This window comes from Ochotona curzoniae, unplaced genomic scaffold, assembly GCF_017591425.1.
Source record: "Ochotona curzoniae isolate NIBS_2020 unplaced genomic scaffold, NIBS_Ocur_1.0 contig_3498, whole genome shotgun sequence".
NCBI classification, from domain to species: Eukaryota; Metazoa; Chordata; class Mammalia; order Lagomorpha; family Ochotonidae; genus Ochotona; species Ochotona curzoniae.
This window is the reverse complement of record NW_024465885.1, coordinates 6,271,410-6,296,341: the sequence shown is the minus strand read 5'-3', so window position 1 is coordinate 6,296,341 and position 24,932 is coordinate 6,271,410. Positions and strand designations below refer to the sequence as shown.

At 37.7% G+C, this 24,932-nt stretch overlaps 1 protein-coding gene across 1 annotated transcript in view; it reads right to left on the bottom strand.

Annotated features, from left to right (window-relative positions):
- The window catches only part of MYH15 (myosin heavy chain 15), a 174,895-nt gene that overhangs the window by 63,255 nt on the left and 86,708 nt on the right, over positions 1-24,932 (bottom strand). Inside the window, exons 24-28 of the mRNA XM_040980919.1 lie at positions 12,401-12,643; positions 10,821-10,997; positions 8,756-8,901; positions 5,751-5,841; positions 3,697-4,086 (exon numbers count right to left, since the gene is read on the bottom strand). Of these exons, the coding sequence (XP_040836853.1) occupies positions 3,697-4,086; positions 5,751-5,841; positions 8,756-8,901; positions 10,821-10,997; positions 12,401-12,643 (1,047 nt within the window). The remainder of the gene's footprint in view (positions 1-3,696; positions 4,087-5,750; positions 5,842-8,755; positions 8,902-10,820; positions 10,998-12,400; positions 12,644-24,932) is intronic.

Below are 24,932 nucleotides of genomic sequence, written 5' to 3'. Positions count from 1 at the left end.
TGGTGTCTCTCAAATGTATAGAAGCCAATGGGAATTTAGAATAATCAAAATAATTGTGAGATCGACTTCTATTTCTCTCTGGGCCTTTCTGTCAGTATAATCCAACTTTGAAACTGCTTCAGCTTTTATTGTACCAGTCCAACTTTGAAAATGCTTCAGCTTTTATTGTACCACTCAATGTTTCTTGTGAGCATTGAGATTCTGGACATTTTCATTCCTTAAAACATAAAAAGTAAAAAGTTCAAAATAAAGAATTAAATCTATAAGAGTGAATATAATCAATGTATCCACCAATAAACATTTAAGTGAGTGGTAGTATATGATCATCCAGAGACATACACAAGGTTGGGAGTCGAGGTTCTATCTGCCACATCATGTGTGACCTTGGGGAGTCTTTGGACTCATATCATATCTTTTGTTTATATACACACACACATATATATATGCTAGTGATTGGATGCAAAGATGGTACAAAGTCTTTTAGTAAAAAAAACAAATAAAATGATGCCTAGTTTCTGTCACAGGAACAGATTCTATGTAAGCATTGTTTTAGGGCCTCATAATATGCAGGAAGCAGTACACGAAGGACCAAAAAAGTGTTACAGACATTAGTGTGAGCCAAATTTTAATCGATTTAAGAAAGTAGCATTGCTAGAAAATGGATATTTGGCAAAAGGCAAGGATATTAAGGTAGCTAATGAAACAAAGTAGTGGTATCTAAAATTGACCAGGTAGGTTGAGGCCAGTCATAGGATACCTGGAAACAGAAGTGAAGAATTTAATCTTATGCAGGACACAACTTAGTGAAGCTACCATTTCTGATTACTGTATTGGGGAGAAAAAAAAAAAAAAAGAAAACTAAAAAGTGGATTCCCAGGAATCCACTGCAGTAGTCCAGTGAGGAGTTAACAAAGGATGGGCAACTGACATAGAATTTGGGATGCTGCCTAGAATAACTGCAATAACCTCACAGTTCAAGCACTTGCTTGCCCCTGCCACCATGTGAAAGACCAGATTGAGTCCCAGGATCTTATCTTTGGCCTGGCTCACCTCTGGGTGCTGTAGGCATTTGGGGAATGCTTAGTTGGGAGATATATATCTGTCTGTCTGTCTGTCTCTTTCTCAGCTTTTCAGACATGGATTGAAAAGCTGTAGGACAAGAGCTGATCTGTTTTAATACTTTATTGCTAATTTTTTAAAAAAGGAAAGAAATATTTGAAGCTTGGAGTAAAACCTGGGTGATGGGAAGAACCAGGTGCCAGTGACAGAAAGATCCAATTTGAATTTAGACAAGCTGATTTGCAGAAGGTTACTGGTAACTGAAAAAAAATTAAGAGAACATTTTAAATCAGTGCAGGAAAAACAGAAATTGAAGAAGCATGGAAGTGGGAAAGTATGCCACCTACTTGGGAAGGTTGTCTCCAATAGCAGGGCTCCTGTGATCCTCACTCTCAGATTGCACATCCTTTTGTCAATTCCTAGCCCTGTGACTTGTAACTGTCAGGAGTGATGAACACATCATGGTCTTCTAAGTCTAAATCACAAGAACTTTGCAACTTCTGCATGGGCTTCTGGAAAATGGCTCTCAGTACTCTGATTTTCATGTAAGTACTCTAATCCTATTGAAGTTGCCATGCTGAATCACATGCTAGCTAAACAGAATATTGTACCGATAGAGAAACTTCCTCGAGCATCCCAGCTGCTTTAGGTCTTCCTAACTAGAAGCCAGGCATAGGAACAAAGAAATTTCCAGATGTCTCCATTTTCTACTGCTCTTTAATGGCAACTATATAAACAGATCCTGTTAAACTCCAGAACCAGGAAAGACAACAGTATTTTTTTTTCTTTCAAATAACTAGGTGCTCACATGATTTTTATACAGCAGAGTATGAATAAATGTAACAATAGTCTGGTTAGAGACAATTACAAATAGACTTTCCTTACTAGATACTATCCTTAGTGTGTGAGAAAGAATTATTTATTTGGCTCCATGTTTATTTTTTTTAATTGGTAGATATGTTATGTGGAAGACTATTTATTGAGAAAAGAAAAAACAAAGGGAAGGGGAAAAAACAAAATGTATAAGACAGAGAAGAAAATCATACTGAATGGCCTTGATCTCATCAGGTCTTATTGGAAACAAAAAAGGATTCAGAAAAAAAAAGATTAGAGTTAGGAAGCAATTTTTTCTTCTGAAATAGTACAAGAAGTGAGGGAGAAGCAGAAAGAGCTAGACAGAAATGAAAGTCTGGAAGACATTAAAATACAAAATTCATGCCAAGTTAGCATGCATTCATGGTTAAGCTATGTGCAGCTTTAAGATTTTCTGACTTTCTGCCAAAATGAAGAGTTCCTGAGGATGAATGGGAGTACAGTAGGAGGGGGTGAGAGTAAGGACTTCCAGGACCTCACTGTGTTGAGGTCAGACACAAATGAAGTGTGAGAATCTTTTCAGTAGTCAGTGAAAGTCCATTGAAAAAGCACAATAAAGAAGAGATAGGGGAGAAAGAGTGGCAGGGAGCTAGGTTTGACTGTGCACTGAAGTCCACTACTTATGTTGAAAATGTATAGCGAATGTAATGATAAAAAAGATATAGGGTCTTTCAAAGGTGATTAGGTCATAAGGGTATATCCCTCATGAAAAAGATTACAGACCTTATAAAATAGGTGCAAAGGATCATTCATCCACTTATCCTTTTTGATTTTCTGTCATGTGAGGATTTAGGAAAATAAAATTAAAAACACCATCTTTGAAGCAAAAACGCATCAGATGCCAAATCTACTGATGCTTTCAACTTAGACTTTCCAGGAACCATAACTGTTAAAACTAATTTTTTATCATTTATACATTACGCACTCTGAAAGATTCTGTAACAGCATTAAGAATGAATTAGAACACAGTGGACAGACAGAAATAGTTATAGTGTGGATTTCTTTATACTATTGTGGTCTTTAAAATGAACTGATGTTAATTATTGTGGAAGCCACTCTTGATATCTAACACTCTACTTTTTTTCTGTACAAAGTCCAGGAAAATCAACCCTCAATTTTGAAACATATATTTGTTTTGGGGTCACAAGTTGCTGGTCACAAGGAACAGAGGTGGCAACAGCTGATCATTCACTCTGCTAAACCTAAAGAAAAGCTGCTTTCCACCACCAGAAGCTAGAGCCGCTGGGACCCATGATCTCAGAGTAACTGTCTGACATGACAACTTGTACTTTATAGGCTGATGGACTCAGAAAAGAAAAAGCATATGATTTCCTTCTAGTGTTGGCTGATTAAAAAGATGCCAGAAGGCAGAGAATAAGTTCCTTAAAGAGCCACGTGTATCTAACATCCTTTCTAGTATTACAATCTGTAAGGTTCCTTAGTGTATAAGGCCATTAATTATGACAGACATTGCTAGTGGCTTCATTTTTCTAGCTCACCCACTGAGTTGACCACCACCAGGAAAGACTACAAGTTACATGGACTAGAATTCTGATAAGAGTTGTTGAAGCCACTATCAGATCACAGTCAACGGATGGCTGTGTGAACTTAACAGCGATGACTGATTTGGTCAATCTCAGGAACCACAGTCTCCATTGGCAAATATCTTAAGTCATCAGGATGAATAATTTGTTTCCCCTCTCGTCCAATTTCCCTTGCTATTTCACATTCAGACACCTATAGAGAGAACTTGGGAATGGCTACCTTTGCTCTGGTCAACTGCTCAACATGAGTCAGGAGGTCATCCACTTGTAACTGAAGATGACTATTATCTTTTTCCAGATTCTGCTTGACTTGCTGCAGATTTTCTACTTGACCTTTGACCTCAGCCAGGCTCTCTGCATGTCTCTTCTTTAAGGAGTTACAAGTTGCCTCAAATTGCAAGGTAGCCTCTTCCATGTCACGACGAAGCTTCTGGAATTTTGTTTCCTGTTTCTTACTCATCTCCAGTTGAGCCAAGCTGGCTCCTCCCGCCTCTTCCAGCCTCTCATTCAGATCTTGCAGGTCTTGAGTGAGCTCAGCTCTTTCTCTTTCCACCTTGGCTCTAGTTGTCTTTTCTGTTTCCAGTTCATCTTTTAAATTCTGGACCTGAGTCTGGAGCAATAATTTTGAGTTTTAATAAGCATTTGTAGCACATTTTTAGAACCAATAGCTAACATAAGACTTCTCATTCATAATTTATAACTAAAGAAAATAGAAACATGCCCCCAAATTAATGACATAACTAGATATGTAGTATTAAATTCTTCCAGATCGCTCAGCCCTTGATGATTAGAAGGTTAATTAGATTACATATATGAATTGCAAAACTTAGTAAATGTCATACCTTAGAAGAATAGGAGAATTAACTCTCATACTTAAAAAAGGTAGAAAAACCATGAATTTTATACATAATATCTTATTCAGAGTTCATTTTCCTACAACCTCAACTATCAACAACTCAGCCAAAACAACTTAATAAAATGAGCACCTCTAAGTTAAAGAAAATTGCTAAGAAGAACCAATATCAATTTAATCTTTTTTAAAAATAGAAACATCTTCTGGGTCTACCATGCAGCTGCAGGGTCCCAAGGCTTTGGACCACCCTCCACTGCTTTCCCATGCTATATGAAGGGAGCTGGATGGAAAATGAAACAGCTAGGATGTGAGTCAGTGCTTATATGGGATCCTGGCAAATGCAAGGTGAAGATTTAGCCACTGAGCCAGGCCCTATCAATTTAATCTTATATGCATTTAAATATTCTTAGTTACTTGGTTTCCTATTCTGCAGGTTTCAAGTTGTAGGAGATTGCAAGTACCTAGAGATGGTCAAAGACTAGGACTATACATGTAAAGAGCAATCTGATATCATCAGAAGCAGGATTATTGCAACAAGAAAATACTGATTAAAAACTTTGGAGTCTGGAAGCCTTTTAGTGTAGGGGCAAAGAGCTCTACAAAGCTCTGTAAAGATAGCTTCACTGATTTCCAGTGCAATGAAGTCACTGATGTTCATTAACTTCATCTTAAGTAATCAGGTGTCAGTTAACATAAGCAAAAAAACAAGAATAGTCTGTTTTAAAATAGGCTTTCTCTCCATTAAATAAGAGAAAAATCTAATGGCTTGGAAAACTCTAATTTGTGAATAGTACCAGACAAGCAACCCATCAACTCTGCAGATGAGGTATGAAAGAGAAGACACCAAAAAAAACCAAAAAACAAACAAACAAAAAACCTATAATTTCATCAGGATAGTGGCCACAGAGGTTAGTGAACTTCAGCATGATTGCTTTCTAATCATAATCATTGTGATTAAAAATTAAGCTACCGAAATTGAATTCATACTATGCTTTGGGTCCTTTGATCAATATTTAAGTAGATTGGTATATTGTTTCCAATATTAGCATAAAGATTGTCAAGAAAATGAATCAGTACATTCCAAGATTTAGCACAATGCTAGTTCACAGAAAATATTCAATAAATGTCTATTTTTATTATTCTCATGAGATGAACATTTTAGCTCAAGAAGCATTTTTCCTCATACAAAGAAACTCAACATTCTTAACCATTCCTTTTTGTCCTATATATAGTTTATTAAGATACCTTGTCATCATTAGAAAATTTAAGCTTGAGAAATCATTTTCCCCAACTATAGATTCTTAACATTCTTAACCACTCATTTCTGTTCTGTACATAGTTAACCAAGACAATGTGTCATTGAAGCACTGATCTACATACCTGGATCTAATCATGGGAACCCAAAGATATTTGATAATTACCTGAAGCTCTTTAACCGTCTTCTGAAGTTGAACTATGAGGCTTCTCTCATTTTCCATCCTTGAATTCATTTGACTCACTTCTAAATTTTTCCTTTTAGAAAAAAGTTAATAAAAATGGTCTTCCAGAGAGTCACATTTTTGTTTAAATAAATTTTAATAGCAATAATAATCATATAATCATAGTAATTCAGCCATCACAGGTACATATCAAGTCCTATTGGCTATTGAACTGAAATCTTGTTCCGTTCTAATAGGAACTATCGTTTTCCCTATGGAATGGATTTTTCCAGACATTTGTGTTAACAATGTTATAAGTTTGTGTTTATGAATGTACGTACAGCTTCATAATTTCTTTAAAAGGTATAAGATTGCTTACATTAGTAGGTGTAAATCTATAACTTATTCTTAACTCAATAATATGTTGGAGATTTCCTATGCTGGGCCACATATAGATCACTTCATTTAAAAATAACTGCAACAGAGTATTTCATCATTTAGGTATCCTGTAGTTTATTGTATTTGTTACTCCGCTATGAATAAGCACTTTACTTCAATATTTTGTTTTGACAAATAACATTATTCATATGCATGACAACTTCTGTACATGACAATGAGCAGTGAATTGCCAGATTTTGTATAGGTACATACATTAAACAACATGGAATAGCCTTGCTTTTTGCTGTCTAGTGGCAATGGGAGATCATTAATTCTCTGCATTTTCCCTCAATACCAGCATAAATCTAAATATTTTTAGAGACCAGGTTAATATGCCATTTTTTCACTTGGAATGTTCTCATTTCAGTATTAGTAGTTTTAAATGGTTAATAAATCAAATGAGCTGCCTATTTGTTCTTTGTCAATTTCCCTAGCAACTAGTTATTAAACAATAAATTTTTCTCTTAATATTACTAATATTTATTTTTAGGATCTGTTACAAATATTTTTCTGACTTCAAAAATTTTCTTAATTTTGTTTATTTATGTTGAATTTCACCATATATTAAGAAATTTGATATACATTTGCTTCTCCCTTTGTCTTTCAAGTAAATAAATCATTAAAAATTTAATTTAGTCAGAGTTATCAATATTTTCCCTTTATGTTTTGGGGATTTTTTTTATTTGTTCAGTTTCCTAAGATTTAGCAACAATGTTTTCCTCTGATTTTTTTAAAGCATGATGAAAACATCTGATAGGAGATTTGAATCCTCCTAGATTTCTATGTTCGCAACATGTCATTGCTAACCAAAGGCCTAGTGCTGTGCATCAGAGCACTAGAATTTTCCATGCTTCATAATGAAAACTTTAAACCCACTGAAACACAGTTTCCCATTTCCGCATCTCCACAACTCCTGGCAATCACATTCTATTTTCTGATTTCACAAGTTCAATTATTTTAGACACCTCTTATAAATGAAAGAATGTTTTTCCTTTGTGACTTGATTGTTTGACTTATCGAATTGTCTGTTCATCTATATTAACATATGAGAGGATTTTTGTCTTTTTTAAGCTGAATATCATAATTTTTATATATGTACATTCATCACATTTTATTTCAAAATTTATATATCAACAGATATTTAGGTTATTCCCATATAATGGCTTTTTGTGAATAATGTTGCATCTTTTAATGGTTTTCTAACTTCATTGTTACATTTAATTCTTTAGTGGAATTTGGGATGTGTAAATAATATGAATAAAGATTTAACTTTTATCTAAGAATAGCTAATAATGTCAAAACTATTTATTCCTTATTCTGTCCTGAATTCACTATTTTAAAATGCTACTTTTATCATGTGTATGGGTACTTCAAAATGATAAGACTCAAACCTGCTATTACAAAGTAAATTAAAAGAATATTACTGTAAAAACAGAAGAAGGAAAGAAAAGGGGGTCTGAAGGAGGGAGAGAGTAAAGGAGGAAAGTATGGTAACTTCAAAGCCTTGCATCTATGATACATGAAACCTGTTTTTTTTTTTAATGAAGTTAAAAGATAAGTTTGTTCTGGTAAAAAATGAAACTCATTCTTATTTTTTAAAATAATATTCACTTTTCATGAATTTCATATTAACATTCAAAATATGAGCTCATTTGAAAAAAAAAAGGTTTTATAATAAAGTTACAACTTTCTGAAAAGTTACAGATTTCTCACAAGTTTTCTTCCATGTGACCCAGCATAGAGTATATATTTTTAAAATGCTGAAACTCTGATTGGGTCCTAGAGGAAATGCCTAGCATGTTTTTTCTTTGCTGAACTTGAACACACCCTTTAAACTGAGTGTTTAGGGAGTCCTACATTCATTTCATCATATAACCATTTCATTATATTTATTGGGCATTCTTTCCCAAACTCCTCTCAAACTCAGCAACTTAATGAGGGAATATTAATCAAAATGATTCAAGAAAATGACAGCACATGTACTGTCACAAGTTGCTTAACAAAAGGATAATTTAAAATAAATGAATAGTTGGGCTACCTTTGCCATTGTATCGATGTCACAGAGTCTATTCATACAAACTAAGACAGCTGGGAGATCAGTCGGTCACAAAATCTTTTAGGACCACCATAATATGTACAGTCCATCAATGACCAAAATGTTACAATATAGTACATGACTGTACATAAATGAGAAACACAGAACTCATGTTGCTACTTAATTTTCATTTTCCACATTGGGCACAAATGATCCTTATGTTTACAACTTATATTTGCCCTTTCCTTACTATTGTGTCACCTTGTTTTCTAATCTAAACTAATTCAAAGTCTTCAATAGCTTCAAAATATGTTATCTTCATCTTCTAATCAGATAACTTCTTAGTTATATCCTTGAATATGCAATTACCGCTTTATATAAGATTATACTAAAGCTCAGCATAAACCATTATCAGGTTATTTATCCTTGTCTTACACCTCAGTGCATCTGGCTCTGAAGTGTTGAGGATAAATGAAGAGAGCCATTCCTTCCAAAATAAGGTTTCTCAGGCTCCTGTCAACAGAAAGTGGCTTACTTCCTCAGCTGTTCTGATTGTCGCAACTGGCTGGTCTCCAGGTGCTCCACATGTTCCTGGCTCAACTTTAAATCATACTCCAGTTTGTGCTTCTTCTTTTCACAGTCCATTCTCACTTTTCTCTCACGCTCAAGGGCATCCTCAAGCTGACAAAAAGATATTATTTAGCTATATAAATAATAGATTGCATGCCGCAGTATGTGCTCATTAATCACGTCTCTTCAGGAAGAAGCAAAAACACGCAGATTCTATAGATGAGGTTCAGCTACAAGACATCTTAAAATGAATCGTGCATCCATCAACAGTGTAAGAAAAGCCTCTACAATCCACAGTGATGAAGGAAAACTAGAGATGACAGAACACAAGGTCTAGCCTAGGGAAGGAACCAATAACGAATGGCCAGTGGACCCTTTTTTAATCACTTCTCCATGGTGAGAAGCTCATTTCATGGTTGGGTAAGTCCATTTACTTAGCAGTGCTTCTTCATAAGAAGTCAAAATATTCTCTGTAAATTCTATTCATAAACCCAAACTCCATTTCCTGAATAACATCAATCAAACCTATCTCCATATTATCATCCACATATAATGAGTAACCTTCCTAATTTGCACAACTCACTGTCATTGGCCTTTCAAAGAACATTCATGGTTCCCCTGACCCATTTATCACTCGGATCCCTCTTCTTCTCCACGAGATTATAGTACACTCTAGTGCCACATCCACCTAGCCAGAACATTTCAGCTTTGTCTGGATTGGTGTAGTCAATGATACAGAGTTTAATTTAGTAGGAAGATAGCACAACAGTTACAACCTTGTATACTGCATTCTTTTCAGCAATTGAATGTTTCCTGTAACTAGCAAGAAGAGAAAATTTGAATTAGAGGGGAGTGAATATATGAAAGGTATATACAAAATTATGCAAACAGGTGAACTCTGGGTTCTGTAGACTGCAACTGTACACTCAAAATCCATGTGCTCAAAAATAACAATTTAAAGAATTAGTAGGAGGGGAAATTTAGGGTGATCAGGCCATCAGATTAGAATCGTCATGGATGGCAGCTGTGTCCTCATAAAAAGGACTTCTGGGAAGTCCCTCAGCTGTTCCTCCTCCATTGAAAGGTGCAGCAACAAGTTGGCTGTCTAAATTAACAAGAAGAGAACCTTTATTAGGCATTAAATCTACTGGTGTTTTTATTTATGATTTTTCAGTCTCTAAAACTGTAAGAAATGTATGTTGTTTGTAAATCACTCAGTACATAGAACTTCATTATAACACTCTGAGTGTACTGGGATACCATGAAAAACATGTTTCCCATAAATGTGCACTTTCCCAAACACAGATACCCATATATCCTCATAGCTAAAGATTTCAGAGATCTGCAATAAGTGCAAATTGAAAGAAAATAGTATTAAGAGGTAATAGAGAAGATTGATAGATAATAATAATAATAAAACAAAAGCATGTCAACAATTTTATGAAGACAAAGCTTTAGGGAATAATAACAGATTGAATATATACACTGTGCCAGCTGGGGCACGAATTACAAGCTTATACATCAAGATTAGTCAAAATACCTTTATTTTACAGGGTGTTTCATGGCATTATTTTTAGAGTCTTACAAGTATTTTCCACTACTGTGGGTAGAACACAGCTTATGACTTATATTTCTTGAAAGATAAATAAATCTTAGCACACCACTCGAGTCACACAGAGCCTTTGGGATTGGTATGCAGTACCATTGTCAAATACAGTAACAGTATGTCTGTGGGAAAGACACACGTTTATGAGGAAAAGATATTTGGAAAAGCCAGCTCTTTAAAAGGATAGCCTTTACTACTCTTAATGTTCTTCTACTGCCAAGTTAGTATGGAAATTGCATGTACAAGTTGAGAGACTATGTTGTAAGGCCTCTGTACTTAGTGCTTTAGGGCATGTCAAAGATAAATTGCTCTTTCTAGATAATTAGGGACTCAGACAATGAAATAATAAATAAAATCAAGTAAGTCATGGCAATCTGCATCTACCCACACAGATCACTCACTCGCTAAACGTTTGGTTACATACCTCACTAACTTGCTGCTCCATTTTTAGATGGGCTTTGTTCAGGTTTCGGACTCGCTCCTCTTCTGTGTGCAGGTAGTCCAGTGTCTGTTGATGGGCCTCCTGCACTGACTTGTTGGCTCTGTCAAGGCTGCTGATCTTTTCATTCAGAGATTCCACCTCTTCGGTCAGGTTCTTGACCTATAGAAAGAACACAGAACCAGTAGGCTAGCGTAATGCTGAATCATCTTCACACTGGTTACCCAAAGTCTCATTACAGATCCAATTTCAGGAAAAGCTACATGCAGCCAAATTGTTGATATACTTTCTAAACTCTAAAAGTAGTCCTTACACACAGAGAAAAATGCACAAAATATCTTCTTGCATACATATCAGGCATGGGGTACTATGGTCAATCAGATATTAAAATTGTAGCTCATTGAATGGATGGCTTTCAGAGCATATTATTATAGGATGATACCACTAAAGGTATTTTAGAATTTTTTCTGCATATCATGTTGTACTTCAGTGTCCTTTCCCACAATAATAGACTCATGATTGTTTATGAAGAACTATATTATTGTAATAATACAGGGTAATTCAGAGGGGGCAGAGTGGAATTGGGGAAGGGCAAGGTAATCCCAAGACCTATGTAACAGTATCATAAAATGATAATACCAACAACAATAATAAAATTAGTGGAAAATAAAGAGGGTTCAGATGACAGAATAAGCAAAAGTGGAAGCTGCCTATATTGAGCCCACATGCTTTTCATTAATATGAATCAGTACAAACAGCAATTATTATTTGTCTTTCAAAACCACGATGTCATTTTAGAGATTGGTTTTTGTTCAGTGCTTTGACAGACTCCACACTAATCTCAGATCATACACAAATGTGCAAATTAAAACCCTCAACTCAGGCAAAACACCAAAGTTGTTAACTGGAATTCAAGACAACAGCCCTAGATCAAATTGCAAAACAGTGGGGAAACTGGCAATAGACCCACATACCAAATCATGTTTCAGGAACTGCATGATGTCGATTCTGCTGCCAATAAGGGAAGCACCCTAGAAAGCATCAGATAATGACTCATGCAGCCGGGTTCCTGCACCCCACATGGAAGAACTTGAGCTTCTGGCTCCTGCCCTCAGCCTGATTCAATTCTGGTTGCTGTGAGTGTTTTAGGAATAAATCAATGTACAGAAAACCTCAATCTTTCTCTCTGCCTTTCAAATAAACAAAAGCAGCACTGAGGTGATTGTCCATTTTTTTTTTGTCGTTGTCACTCCCATTGCTAATGAACTCAAATTCTTGGGCTTCACTTTTTTTGCATGCTTATACACATATTCATATATTTTTCAGCTGTGAAAAAAAAACTTACAGAAACCAATGATACTTTTTTACTCTTTCTATTCAACTTGTGATACAGAACATTGAGAAAAATGAAAACATTTCATTTGGGAGATTAAATGAGCTTCTATCAGTCTGAGTACCCAGCACTATAAAGTTGTAGCTGCCTAAGTTAATCAAGTTAAGCAGGCCAAGTTTGGTGCTTCAGGCTGATATGAGAGTTTAGTTGCAGCATCTTACGGGATAAGTACCTTCTGCTCTGTAACATGCCTGTCCTTCTCCGACTTGGCCAATATTGTTTCCAGGTCATCAATTTCTTTCTTCAACTCAAAACTTTCATCTTCCAGTTTTCTTTCCCTGGCACTGAGCTCAGAATTTATCTCCTCTTCTTTCTCAATCCGCTCAGAGAGCGCCTTGATTCTTTCCTCCAGCTGGATCTTGGATTTAATCAGACATTCACACTGTTCTTCAAAGTTTGCCAGGGTTTCCTGTTCCTGCCACAATGAGGAAAAAAAACATTGCCAACAGCTGGAAGTAATTTATCAGCAAGGGGAAAATGCTGCTTAACATATTACAGAGACAACTGCCTGCCCTTTGTCTGGCACATTCACCTGCCTTGCCTAAGCTGCTTATTTGCAGATCTGTGATCCTCTTGCTGAGAAATGGGGAGAGTTGCTTTTGTTTAGAGGTGGCTCCAGTCACTCAGAGTCATTCAGTATGTTAGATTACAGTTTCTAAACCACTTAATAGGATCCTGACGATATAAAGGTGCTAACATGCTACTTAAATCACAACTTCTGGATGCATCCATTTGTGCATATGCATTGAGGTTGCTATGTCAGGATATGTTCTTTAAAAAAAAGCAATGAGCCTAAGACATCAGAACATTTAAAGCAGCACAGTTGACAATGGTGAAGACATGGAAACAACCCAGAAACTCAGATGCCTATCAAAAGAGGAATGGATTAAAAAAAAAAAAAACCTGTGGCATATCTACTCTATGGAATACTACTCAGCCATTAAAAACAATGAAATTCTACCATTTGCAATAGAATGGTCCCAACTAAAGGACATTATGCTCAGTGAAGTAAGCCAGTCACTAAAGGACAAATATCCTATAATTCCCTTTAATATAAGGCACAGTTCATACAAATTATAATATTATTAGATATATACAGGTACACATGTAGGTACATATATTCTTCTAGAGGAACTGTATAACGGAGACTAGCATACCACAAAATGAAGACATATTGCAGTATGCAACTATACTCCTGCATGAAAGTGGGACTCCCAAAGAAACTGTCAAAAATATCTTGACAATAGGATGCTAGACTTTCTACCATTGTCTATACACAATGGTATGATACACTTAAATAGCAGAGTGATGGACTTGTGACTGTTTCTGAGGGCTATAGTATTGTAATAACACAGGGGAAAAGAGTGGGGAGGATAAATGGTGGAAGGGGGAATCCCTGAGCCTACAAAATTGCATCATAAAAATAAAAGTTAAAAATTAATATTTATAATTGGATTATAAGTGCAGCAATGTAGTTGATCACACAGATATGTAATGCATATTCTAAAAAATTCAGCTAACTTATATTTTTATTCATAAACTAGAGATTAATTCAAAAGATTACTTACTAAAAGCAGTTTTTACTATTATTCCCAATGGAAATTTTTTAAAGATTTATTTAGTTTTATTGTAAAGTCAGATATAAATAGAGGAGGAGAGACGGAGAGGAAGATCTTCTGTCCAATGATTCACTCCCTAAGTGGCCGCAACAGCTGGAGCTGAGGCAAACCAAAGACAGGAGCCCGGAGCCTTTCTGAGTATCCCACATGGGAGCAGGGTCTGAAGGCTTTGGGCCAGCCTCTACTGCTTTCCCAGGCCTCAAGCATAGAGCTGGATGGGAAGTGGAGAGATCGAGATTAGAACCAGCGCCCATATGGGGTCCTGCTGCATGCAAGGTGAGGACTTTAGCCACTAGGCTACCATGCCAGACCCCCAATGGAAATTTTGACTCAGTGATTCTGTGAAGACTAAATTTCATAAAATACTCAAAGAGAGAATAATAGACATTTTTTTTCTTTTATCCATTGGTAAGCACTGATTCCAACTCTTACTGAATGTCTTGTTCTTCCAGGGTCATAGACCAAGCAAAAATTTAGCATGAGTTGTACCTTTCTGACTTTTAACGTGTAAGTTGTTGTCTTCAGAGACTAAGTTAAACTTTTTCTTTAGAATAAGTTCTTAAATCCCATGGTTTTCACTGCAATCTTAGTTCATATGCCTTCCTCTGCAGTTTTTAGTTCCCATCCCATCTCCACAACAGTCTGGTTTGGGTACTTTTAAATCTATTTACTTGTCTTGCTTATGTTATATCTGCCTCTTAAACCAAGAGAAGAAAGGGGTGGGGTGAATTTAAAAAAAAAAAAAAGAAAAAAATCTACTTCATTGATTGGCCATGGCTAAAGCTTGTCCTGCCCAATAAATGGAACTTTAAGTGGCAGAGGCAGATAGAGGTACACAATGGCTAATCTCCAACTTCACTGAATTCCCTAAAAGAGGTGCTAAATTAAAACAAAATATCAACACGTAGAAAGGATCCATGCAAATCAGAGATGTTCAGTATTTGAAAAATAATGGGTGTATTTGATTTTCACCATAGGTTGACAAGCAGAATAGTTACTTGTTGCACTCAGCTCAATATACAAATAGAATGTGTCACATCTCCAAATGAGGACAGCACAATCGACCATCATTGATCGCATCCTGTGGGGTCAGGAGACCAACTGAGCAATGATGTCACACTTTAACACCAGGAGGATTTCTTCCCCGTGGCAGTTATTCTCTTATGAACTTGAAATGATAACTGGAATGCAGTCACTAAGTTATGATGGCACTTGGAATATGTGAAGGATTTAAAAATGATCCTTGTGGTGGGTCTCAGGTCAGGGAGTCTCAGGCCTGGATCCCAGACAACAGCCACCATGTGCATGTGGTGAGCTGTCCCCGGGTCTGCCTGGGCTCCAGGGGCTGCTCCCTTTGGGGTGAGTACACCAAGGGGGGAGGTCTCCATGACTGGGCAGGTCCGGGACACACCCACCACCTTCATTGGGTGGTGAATGGGATTGGGGAGGGGCGTGACCTTGGGCCTGGGAGTTTAAACTTCCAGCAGCCTCCTGGCTGCTGGAGGGTTTCAGGACGGGGTGTCTCATGCCTGGATCTCACCAATGCTGAGCTGTCCCCACCATTTGGTGCCAGGTTCCGCCTGCTGGGCGCCCGGCCAGGGAGTTCTAGGGTTTTAGTTCTTTGAGTCGCTTCTTTGTTAGCTCCAGGTTGAACCCACTGTGCTTCTAGGACGCGAAGTATTCTTAAAGACTCCTACTGGCAGTAACTCTTCCTTTGTAAAACTTCTAATCATTGAACAATGCTGACCATCAAATACCAGTCCAAGCAAAAGCTATGGCTTGGGGCTTGTCCTACAGAATTATATCATGTTACCTGACATGATGATGGATCAGGAGAAGGGTCACATTAAGCAAGCCATTACATTAACTAACACTTAAGAACCATAACCGGGGATAAATTCTGTGAGGAATGTGTGGGCCACATCCTGTGAAAATTCTAGCCACACTGGCTATGTCAAGAATTGGGGTGGTCATGGACTAAGCTCGGTGTGACCAACGAGCCTGCCATCAATCACAGGTAAAGGAACCCCAATAGTCTGGACTGGTCAGGGCAGCAGCACCCAAATGTGCATCCTGATTAGGATGTGGGGTGGGCTGGGCTGCAACGTTCACCAGCTCATACAAGGCCAAATGGAGGGCCAGACTGTGCCGGGCACTGGCCTAAACCCAATGACATGTATGAGAACTGGGTCTGGGAGTGGATTAAGTGGAGGAACTTGGGAAACTCCCCTGGTGAGTCATAGCTCCCGCTGGTGAACATGTGGTCCATACCTGGGGGTCGGAAAAGCTGGGAAAAATAGCTCCAATAGCTGGCAAATATGTCAATTGGTAATGGAACAGGGTAGATCAGGCAGGACTGAGCAAACCTTAGCCCACAAGCAAAACTAGAGACCAGCATGGAGCACAGGTAATGCCAAGCTAGGCTCTTGCACCTACTGGTCTGTGTGAGCCAGGAATGCTAAGCCACAGTGTCTAAGGCAGAGGTCAGGACAGGTGAGGGGTTGTGCCAAGCTGAGTCAGAGTAACCACTGGCATGCGCATGATGTATGGCTGGGAACAGGCCTGGTTGGGGAGCTAAGGGGACAACCCTAGCTGGGTTGAGGTTCCTCCAAGGTGCGTGTGACCTGGAATGGGGGCTGTGTTTTGATCTGGAAATGGTTGTAGTCTCCTTTGGCACAAGTGTGGACTGGGATTGGATGCAACGAGCCGGGCCAGACCCAACACCCTCTAGTGTCCTGGAGGACTGGGATAGAGGTGCGATGGACTAGGCAAGGTCTCAACCCCCTACTGAGCCATGTGTGAGCCATACGTGGGTATGGACAAACCATGGCTGGGCTGAAGCATACAACAGCAAGAACCAGTTTGGGTTGATGGCCAGTCAGGAAAAGCCACTCTTCCTGCTAGGATAGGAGGTGGACAGAGTAGGGTTGGCTCATGGACCCACTGGTAAGCATGAAACCTGGCATTGGGAGAGGTTCTGATGGAGGAACCTGGGCAACTCCTCTGGCAGGACACAGACCCGGCAGGTAAGTGCACGAAACATGATAGTAAACAGCCCAGAACAGGCCATGGAAAGTTACCCGCTGGCATACAATGGGGAGGGGTCGGGGGAAGACCAGGCTGAATCTGTTCATGTCATCCACTGGCAAATCCAAGCACCAGAACAGTGTGGGTTGAGCCAGGTCCAGTCGCAAGAAAGACTGGTGCACAATACGGAATGCCAAAGTGAGGTTGCCTGTACCGGAAGGGACCGCAGCGCCCAACCAGTAAGTGTGAGAACAAGGGAGGGGGCAGAGCCAGCAGGGGAATAAGGAGAGGTTCCTTTGCTGGACAGCTACTCCTGCTGCAGAACGTGGGCTGGGATGGGGGCAGACCAGACTAGGCCAGGGCTACAACACCTGTACGCCTCATGTGGACTAGATCAGGAAAAAGCCAGGCTAGGCTGATTATTCCTACTGGTGCAAACAAAATTAGAGTGGGTGAGGGTTGTTTGGGCTTAGCCACAGCATCAGCTGGCAGAAGCTGGCACTGAGGCTAGTTCTGTCAAATCAAACCACAGAATGATCTGGAGAGTGCATAACATGGGAGTAGGAGGGAAATAGTGGGCTCCTCCCTCTTGGGTTACCACTTCCACAGGAGGGTATAAAACTAGGACAGCGGCTGGAGTGGAATGGGGTGTGGGACAGACTGGACTACTGCTACACATACTGGCAAACCAGGGTAGGAGGCGGGCCTGGTTGGGGTTATTGTGGGTCCCTCCAACTAGGCTGCAGCTCCCACTGCTTTATGCAAGGGCTGAGTATGTGCTGGGCAGAACCAGGCTGGACTGCAACACCCATTGGTTCCAGTGGAAGTTGGGAGTGAAAACAGAGCCAATCCAGCAATTGCAACCACCAGCTGATCAGGGCTATGGACTGTGCCGGGCTCTGTATTTGCTAGCACATACAAGAATCTGGTTTGAGAACACCTCAGACAAAGTTTCTTTGGAGATCTCCCCAATCAAAATGCTGGACTCAGAACCCTAACCAAGAAAAGAGAGAAGACAGAACAGGTCAACCAACCATCTCAGCTATATCTTGGCAGCGAAATACAGGGCAAACAGAGACTCTATGATGGACTATGTCAATCAGTGGATTCTTCAAGGACCTCATAGTGCTTGGAGTGGCAAGATTGGCAGCGATTCATAACTGTTGAAATATCAAAACCACTTGAGCAAGAACCTCAGAGCATACCCTACATCTGGGTCCTGGGGAGGGTGGGAAATTGGGTGGGCCTTCTCCCTTAATACCCCCCTTTAAACATGAAGGAATCAACATGGAAAACACAGTAGTCTTACCCACTTTCCTGTAGCCCTTGAACCTTTTTACCCTAATTAACTATGTAAAGATTGTCAAAATATAAAAAAATAAATAAATAAATAAAAATGATCCTTGTTTCATGCGGAGGGCGAAGGAGGTAGGAAAAGGAGGAATCCCTATACCTATAAAACACATCACGGAAAATAATAAAACAATTTTTTTAGAAAAGGAATCCTTGTTTCTTTGATCCAGTTTATATGTCTAACTTTGTTCTCTGAAAAGTATTATTACGTATTTCATAGTTCTATCAACGTTTTATTCAGTTAAAATTTGAACTTTATTCAGCTTTCACAGGATTGCTCTAAAATTTGCTTCTGAGTTCTCCATAAAAGGTTTTATTCTTTACCAATTTTCAAAATAAATTAAAAATTTTAGTGGTACAAAAAATTTGTATTTTTTTAGGGTTCCATGTGATGTCTTGAAACACATTAACATAGTGTAGTAATAGCCAGTAAGTGTAAACATGCCTAACCTTAAATATTTAACATTTCCTTATGATAAAAACATTCAAAATCCTTTCTAGAATTTATTTAGAGAAACACACAGCACATTATCATATTCTATACTTATCTTTCCATGCAGAACCAGAACTTCATACTCCTATTCAACTTTGTTAACAACTCTTTTTTTTTTAATTGTTGTTTACATTATATTATGTAGTACAGTTTTATAGGCGCTGGGGATCCCCCCCACCCCTCCCATACCCCTCCCCCCATGGTGGATTCCTCCACCTTGTTGCATAACCATAGTTCAAGTTCAGTTGAGATTCATTGCTTGCAAACACATGCCTAGCATAAAGTTCAGCGTCTTATTGTCCAGATAAGTTCAGTGGCCTCTTGGGGAGACCTTCTATGGTCTGAAGATAGGTCTAACAGAGTAAAGATCCAGTCAGTTTCCTCTCCATCACTTTCTATAGCTTTTGGCAACTAAAATTTTAACTTAACTAAGTTTTTAAGTTTTTAAGCTTCTAAATGCAAGGGAGATTGTATAATGTTTTTATTTCTATGCCTGGCTTAGTTCACTCAATGGGATGACCTCCAATTCTGTTCATATTTTTGCAAATAACAGCATTATATCCTTTCTATGCTACAATTCATCTGTAAATATATACCATATTTCCTTTATTTATTAATGCTTCACTTAATGGTTACAAGTTTTTCCCAATTCTTGGAAACTTCAAAAGTGCTGAAATAAACATAACACAAATGTCTTTACTACAGAAGACTTCACTTCCCTTATATATATGCCAAATAGTAAAATACAGATCATATGGTAGCTGTATTTTTAGTTTTTTGAGGAATTTCCATTCTGTTTTTGTCAGTGTCTATATTAATTTACATTTCCACTAATGGTGTGCAGATGCTCTATTACTTTCAGTCTGCCAGCATTTTTGATCATTGCCAACCCAACTGCAGCTAAGCAGTATCTCAATGATTTTTATTTGAATTTTCCTGATTAGCGGTGATACAGAGCATTTTTTTCCCTTTACTTGCTGGTCAGTTGTATGTTTTCCTTTGAGAAATGACCCATTTTTAATTTTATTATCTGTATTTTTTGTTCATTAAATATACCAGTTATTAGCACTTCGTCAGAGATAGAGCTTGCAAACATTTTCTACCATTCTGTAGTTTTTATTTTTTCTGTTACCTGTTTTCATTGCTTTTCAGTAGACAATAGTTGAAATCCAATCTATCTACTCTTTGCTTTTTGCTGCCTACATTTAGACATTTACCAAACTTAATTGCCCATTCCTATATCCTGTAAAGAGCTTCTCTTAATCTTTCATTTACAAGTTATAAAGTTTTAGCTGTTGGATTGTTTTATATGGTCTTTATGTATGTTAGCATCAGTCCATTCCAAACTTAGTTTCTTTTCAGTGTTTGAGATGAACAGATGCTACATTTTGTCAAAAACCTTATTGTATCTATTGAAATAATCACATATTTTTCTTTTATTTTTTTGGAATGCTGTATCACATTTACAGATTCATATATGTTGAACAATCTTGTGTCCCTGATATGAAGACCACCTGAACATGATTAGTAATCTTGGCTTGTGCTGTTGGGTTCAGTTTTTCAAATATTTTGTTGAGAAATTTTGAGTCTATATTCATGAGGTACATTGGTCTGTAGCTAACTTGCTTCTCTTTCTCTTTTTCTTTTCCTTTCCTTGCCTTGCCTATCCTATCTCCTTCCATCCTTCATTCCTTCCTTCCACCTTTCCTTCCCTCTTTCTTTATTTTCTTTCTTTCTTTTTCTCTCCCTTCCTTCTTCCCTTCTCATCTCTTTCCCTCCTTTCTTTCATCCATCATTTTTTCCTTCCTTCCATCATTCCTTGCTTTCTTTCCTTTATGTATTTTCTCTCTATTTCTTTTCCATTTCCTTTTTTGTGTACATGTCTGATTTTGTTATTAAAGTAATTCTTGCCTTATGGGGCTGCTTGGAAAAAATTTTCCACCAGTCTACTTTTTTGGATAACGTAAGAAGCTGTTGTTATGTCTTCACTTGATCTTAGCCAAAAGATCAAGAAGCAATTGTTGTTAAGTCTTTAAATGTTTGGCAGACTTCAGAGTGCATCATCTGTTCTTGGGAATTTCTTTGGTAAGAGACCTTTTATTACTAATTCCAACTTACTATCTGTTATCATCTGTCAGATATTTTAATACTCATGTTTTAATCTTGACAGGTTGTGTGTACCAACACATTTATTTGCTAATTCTTGTTTATTAAAATATTTATTCACTTATACTGCTATAAATTTTCTTATTTCTTTTTTCCAATAATAAAGTTTGATTTGCTCTTACTTTTCTAGTTGACATGCTAAAATATGCTGTTTGCTGAGGTCTTTACACTTTTACAATATAGAAGTTGCCTGCTGCAAATATTCTTAGAACTGCTTTTGCTATATGCCATAAGGTTTGCTTTATACCATAAGGTTTGAGATCTTGTGAATTCATTCTAAAACTTCCTTCATCATTTCTTTCTTACTCCATTGGTTGCTCAGCAAGTTGTTTAATTCCAAAGTTTTTCTTGTTATTGAGTTAACTTTTTATTGCACTGTTGTCAGATTAATCTTCAATATCATTTTTTTCTCTAATTTATTGAGACTGTCTCATGACCTACTGTATGATCTATCTTAAAGAATGTTCCAGGCCCGGCACAGTAGCCTAGTGGCTAAAGTCCTTGCCTCGCATGCACCAGGATCCCATATAGACATCAGTTATAATCCCAGTTGCCCCGTTCCCATCCAGCTCCCTGCTTATGGCCTGGGAAAGCAGAGGAGGATGGTCCAAAGCCCTGGACCCTGCATCTATGCAGGAGGCCCAGAGGAAGCTCCAAGCTGCTGGCTTCAGATCGGCTCAGCTCCAGCTACTGCGGCCCCTTGGAGAGTGAATCAATGAATCTTCCTTTCTGTCTCTCCTCCTGTCTATATGTCTGACTTTCTAATAAAAATAAATAAATCTTTTAAAGAATGTTCCTGCATGCTCGAAAAGGGTATTATGCAATTGTTGGATGGAATGTTCTGTAGATGTCTGCAGTTCAGTTAGTTGAAGGCACAAACTCAGCTCTCTGATTTTCTGTCTGGATGACTGGCCCACTTCTGGAAGTTGGATGCGAGAGGACAGTTCTATGACAGTGTTGGAGTCTATTTCTCACTTTAGATCAAGTGAAGTGATTTTCTATATTGACCTGCTTCCATATTGGGTGTGTATGTACAGCTGTTATTTCCTCTCACTGAACTAAGCATCTTGCCATTATTTAAAGATCTTCCTTGTCTCTTTTTTCTAGGCAGAAATACGTGTAGTCTGCATTCTTTTAAGTTCTAGTTGCATGTAGTGTATTACTCATTGTTTCACTTTCAGCTTATGTGTCCTCTGAGGCAAAATGAGCTTTCTGTTAGCAGTATACACTACATGTTTTTTTAAATGCATTCTGTGATTCTATATGTTTTATTAAAAAGTAGAATTCACTTTAATATCAGGCAGTTACTAACAGCTAAGATCTTGCTACTGCCTTTTTGATATTTATATTCTACATATTGTACATTTTAATTCCTATCATTCCCACTCTTAGAATGGCCTTTGTTCAGTTATTTTCTTCAGGCAGTGTTCTGATTTCTGATTTTTGATGAGTCCTCCAGAGGTCATTGTTTTGTTGTTATTATTGAGCTTACAAAAGTCTCTTAAGAATAACAAGCTATTTTTAAATTATACCAACTTATTGTTTATAAGGATAGGAAAACAGTCAAAATAGCAAAGAATTTCATTTCAATTGTTATAACATTTTGAATTTATGATATTATATTTATATCTTTCTGTATTGCCCATCTCAACATATTAAAATATTATGACTTATACTTATTTTAAGTTTTAGTACTCATACTAAATATGTAACTAGTTTAAGACTCACATATTTGAGTTTAAAGCGTTCTATATTTGTTCATTTGGCTATACCTACCAGTGAGTTTTTACCTCTGATACCTTCCTCTTACTCTCTAGCATTTTTTTCCTAAAGTTTGAAAAGTCCCTTTACCATTTCTTGCGAAAGAGATCTGCTGCTGATAAATTCACTCAGCTTTTGCTTGTCTAGCAATGTCTTTATATATTACATAGCCAACATCTTTATATCCTCCATAGACAAAGGACAGATTTGCTGAGCATGCTATTATTTTGTTTGTTTGTTTGTTTGTTTGGGAAGGCAGATATACAAAAGAATGAGAGACAGTAAGAAAGATCTTTCATCCACTGGTTCACTGCCCAAGTGCCCACAATGGACAAAGATTAACTGACCTGAAACCAGGAATCAGGATCTCCCACTCAGTCTCCCACACAGGTGTAGGGTCTCAAGGCTTTGGGCTGTCCTTGATTGCTTTTCCAGGTCACAAGCGGGGAGCTGGACTGGAAATGGAGCAGCTGGGAAATGAACCAGCACCCATATGTGATCCCAGTGGTTGCCAGATGAGGATTTGGTCACTAGGTCACTGCACGGGGGGCCAGTATATGACTCTTGAGTGTTAATTTTTCACTTCAGAGATGTTAAATTGTCATTCTTCTCCTTTCTAACCTGTAAGGTTTTAGGTGATAATTCTGAACAATGGACAGAGTTTTGTGTAATCTATTCCTTGGGTCTAGTAACTTTGAGAATATGCTATTTTTAAACTTAGAATGCTTTGGGGTTGACCTTGTTGATTTTAACTAGAGTTCTGATCTGTGACTTTCCCATATCAGAATAGTTGTTTCTTTGGGTTGGAGAAAGTTTCTGTTATTATCCTTGAAATATGCTTTTTATCCCTCTAGTATCCTCATGTCAACGTAAATCCCACTGACTCTTAAGTTTTCATTTGTAATGCTCTTCACACTTCTGTAAGGGTTTTATGTTTTCCAAATTTTTTTCTCTTTTTTCTTCTCTGATTATATTTTCAAACATCTCATCTTCAAATTCACCAACTTTTCCTGTAGTTTAACTTGTTATTCTATTGATATCATTTGTATTTCTAATTTCACTTACTGTTCATTTCCTTATAAGTATTTCAATTTTAATTTTAAGGCTATTTAATCTCTTTATCTTATCTTTATATTAAAATATAAATTTTTGTGTTCTATTGATGTTCATAAGCACCTTTAAAATAGCTATTTAACATTTTTATTAAATAATTATTTTATTAAAATGTCAGTTTGTATCTGGTTATCCTATTTTGTTCCCTATGTGAAGCCATGTTTCCTTGGAATTTCTTGGTGCTTATTGGCATACAATGTTATCTTCACACTAAAGTACTAATTATTTTTTTTCTGGTCTTTTTGTAATCAAACTTCATTTATAGGGATCCTTCCAAAAACAGGGGTCTGCTCATACTTCTGAGCATTTATGCTATTTAACACAAGGCAGACCCTAAACTTCAGTGATTGCATACTTACAACAAGAAACAAAGAGGTAAAGGAAGAAAGGAATTAAGAAGGGAAGGAAAGAAGGAAGGAGGGAGAGAAAGATGGTAGGTAGGAAGCATGGTAGGCAGGAGTGAGTATAGGGTCAGAAGGATCACTATGCTACTAAATCTGTATGGCAAAACGTGAAATTTCTTTACATAAATAAAATAAGTTAAAAATAATAACAAAAAGTAAAAACTATTTTAATGTGTAAGATGTGCCTATTAGAGGATCTGAAAGTGACTCGTCAGGGAAACAATATGATGGGTTTCTTTTCTTCTCAAGACAACAGATCTAAATCCTGACCAGCCAAAATCGCCCATCTGGAGAAAGGCATTGGCACAATTAGGGTGTCACTGAGGATACCTGTATCCAACACCGCGGTGCTTTTGTAGTCCCAACTCTGCTTCTGATATACAGTTCTGCTAATGCACACCATGAGAAGGCAGTAAAAGATGACCCAGGTGCTTGGGTCCTTACTACCCACGTGGGAGACCAGAGTTCAATATTTTGCTTTTGGCTTCAGTTTAGATCATCTTGGCTAATGTGTTCTGGGGTGCAGCCAGTGACAGCCAGCACCCATTGACAGTGGGCAAATGAAATTTGGCTGTGTCCCCTACCCTCTGTCCTGAAGGTAGGTCCTAACAGCAATGGAATAATAGTTCCACCCTCAACCACTTCCCCCACGTCCTAATTTAGTCAGGATATTAGATGCACACAAGTCCAATTAGTCCAGGTGTTTTTAGCTACAAGCCCCGTTCCTGTTCCTGCCCATCCCAAGGAGCACTAATCAAATCCTTACCC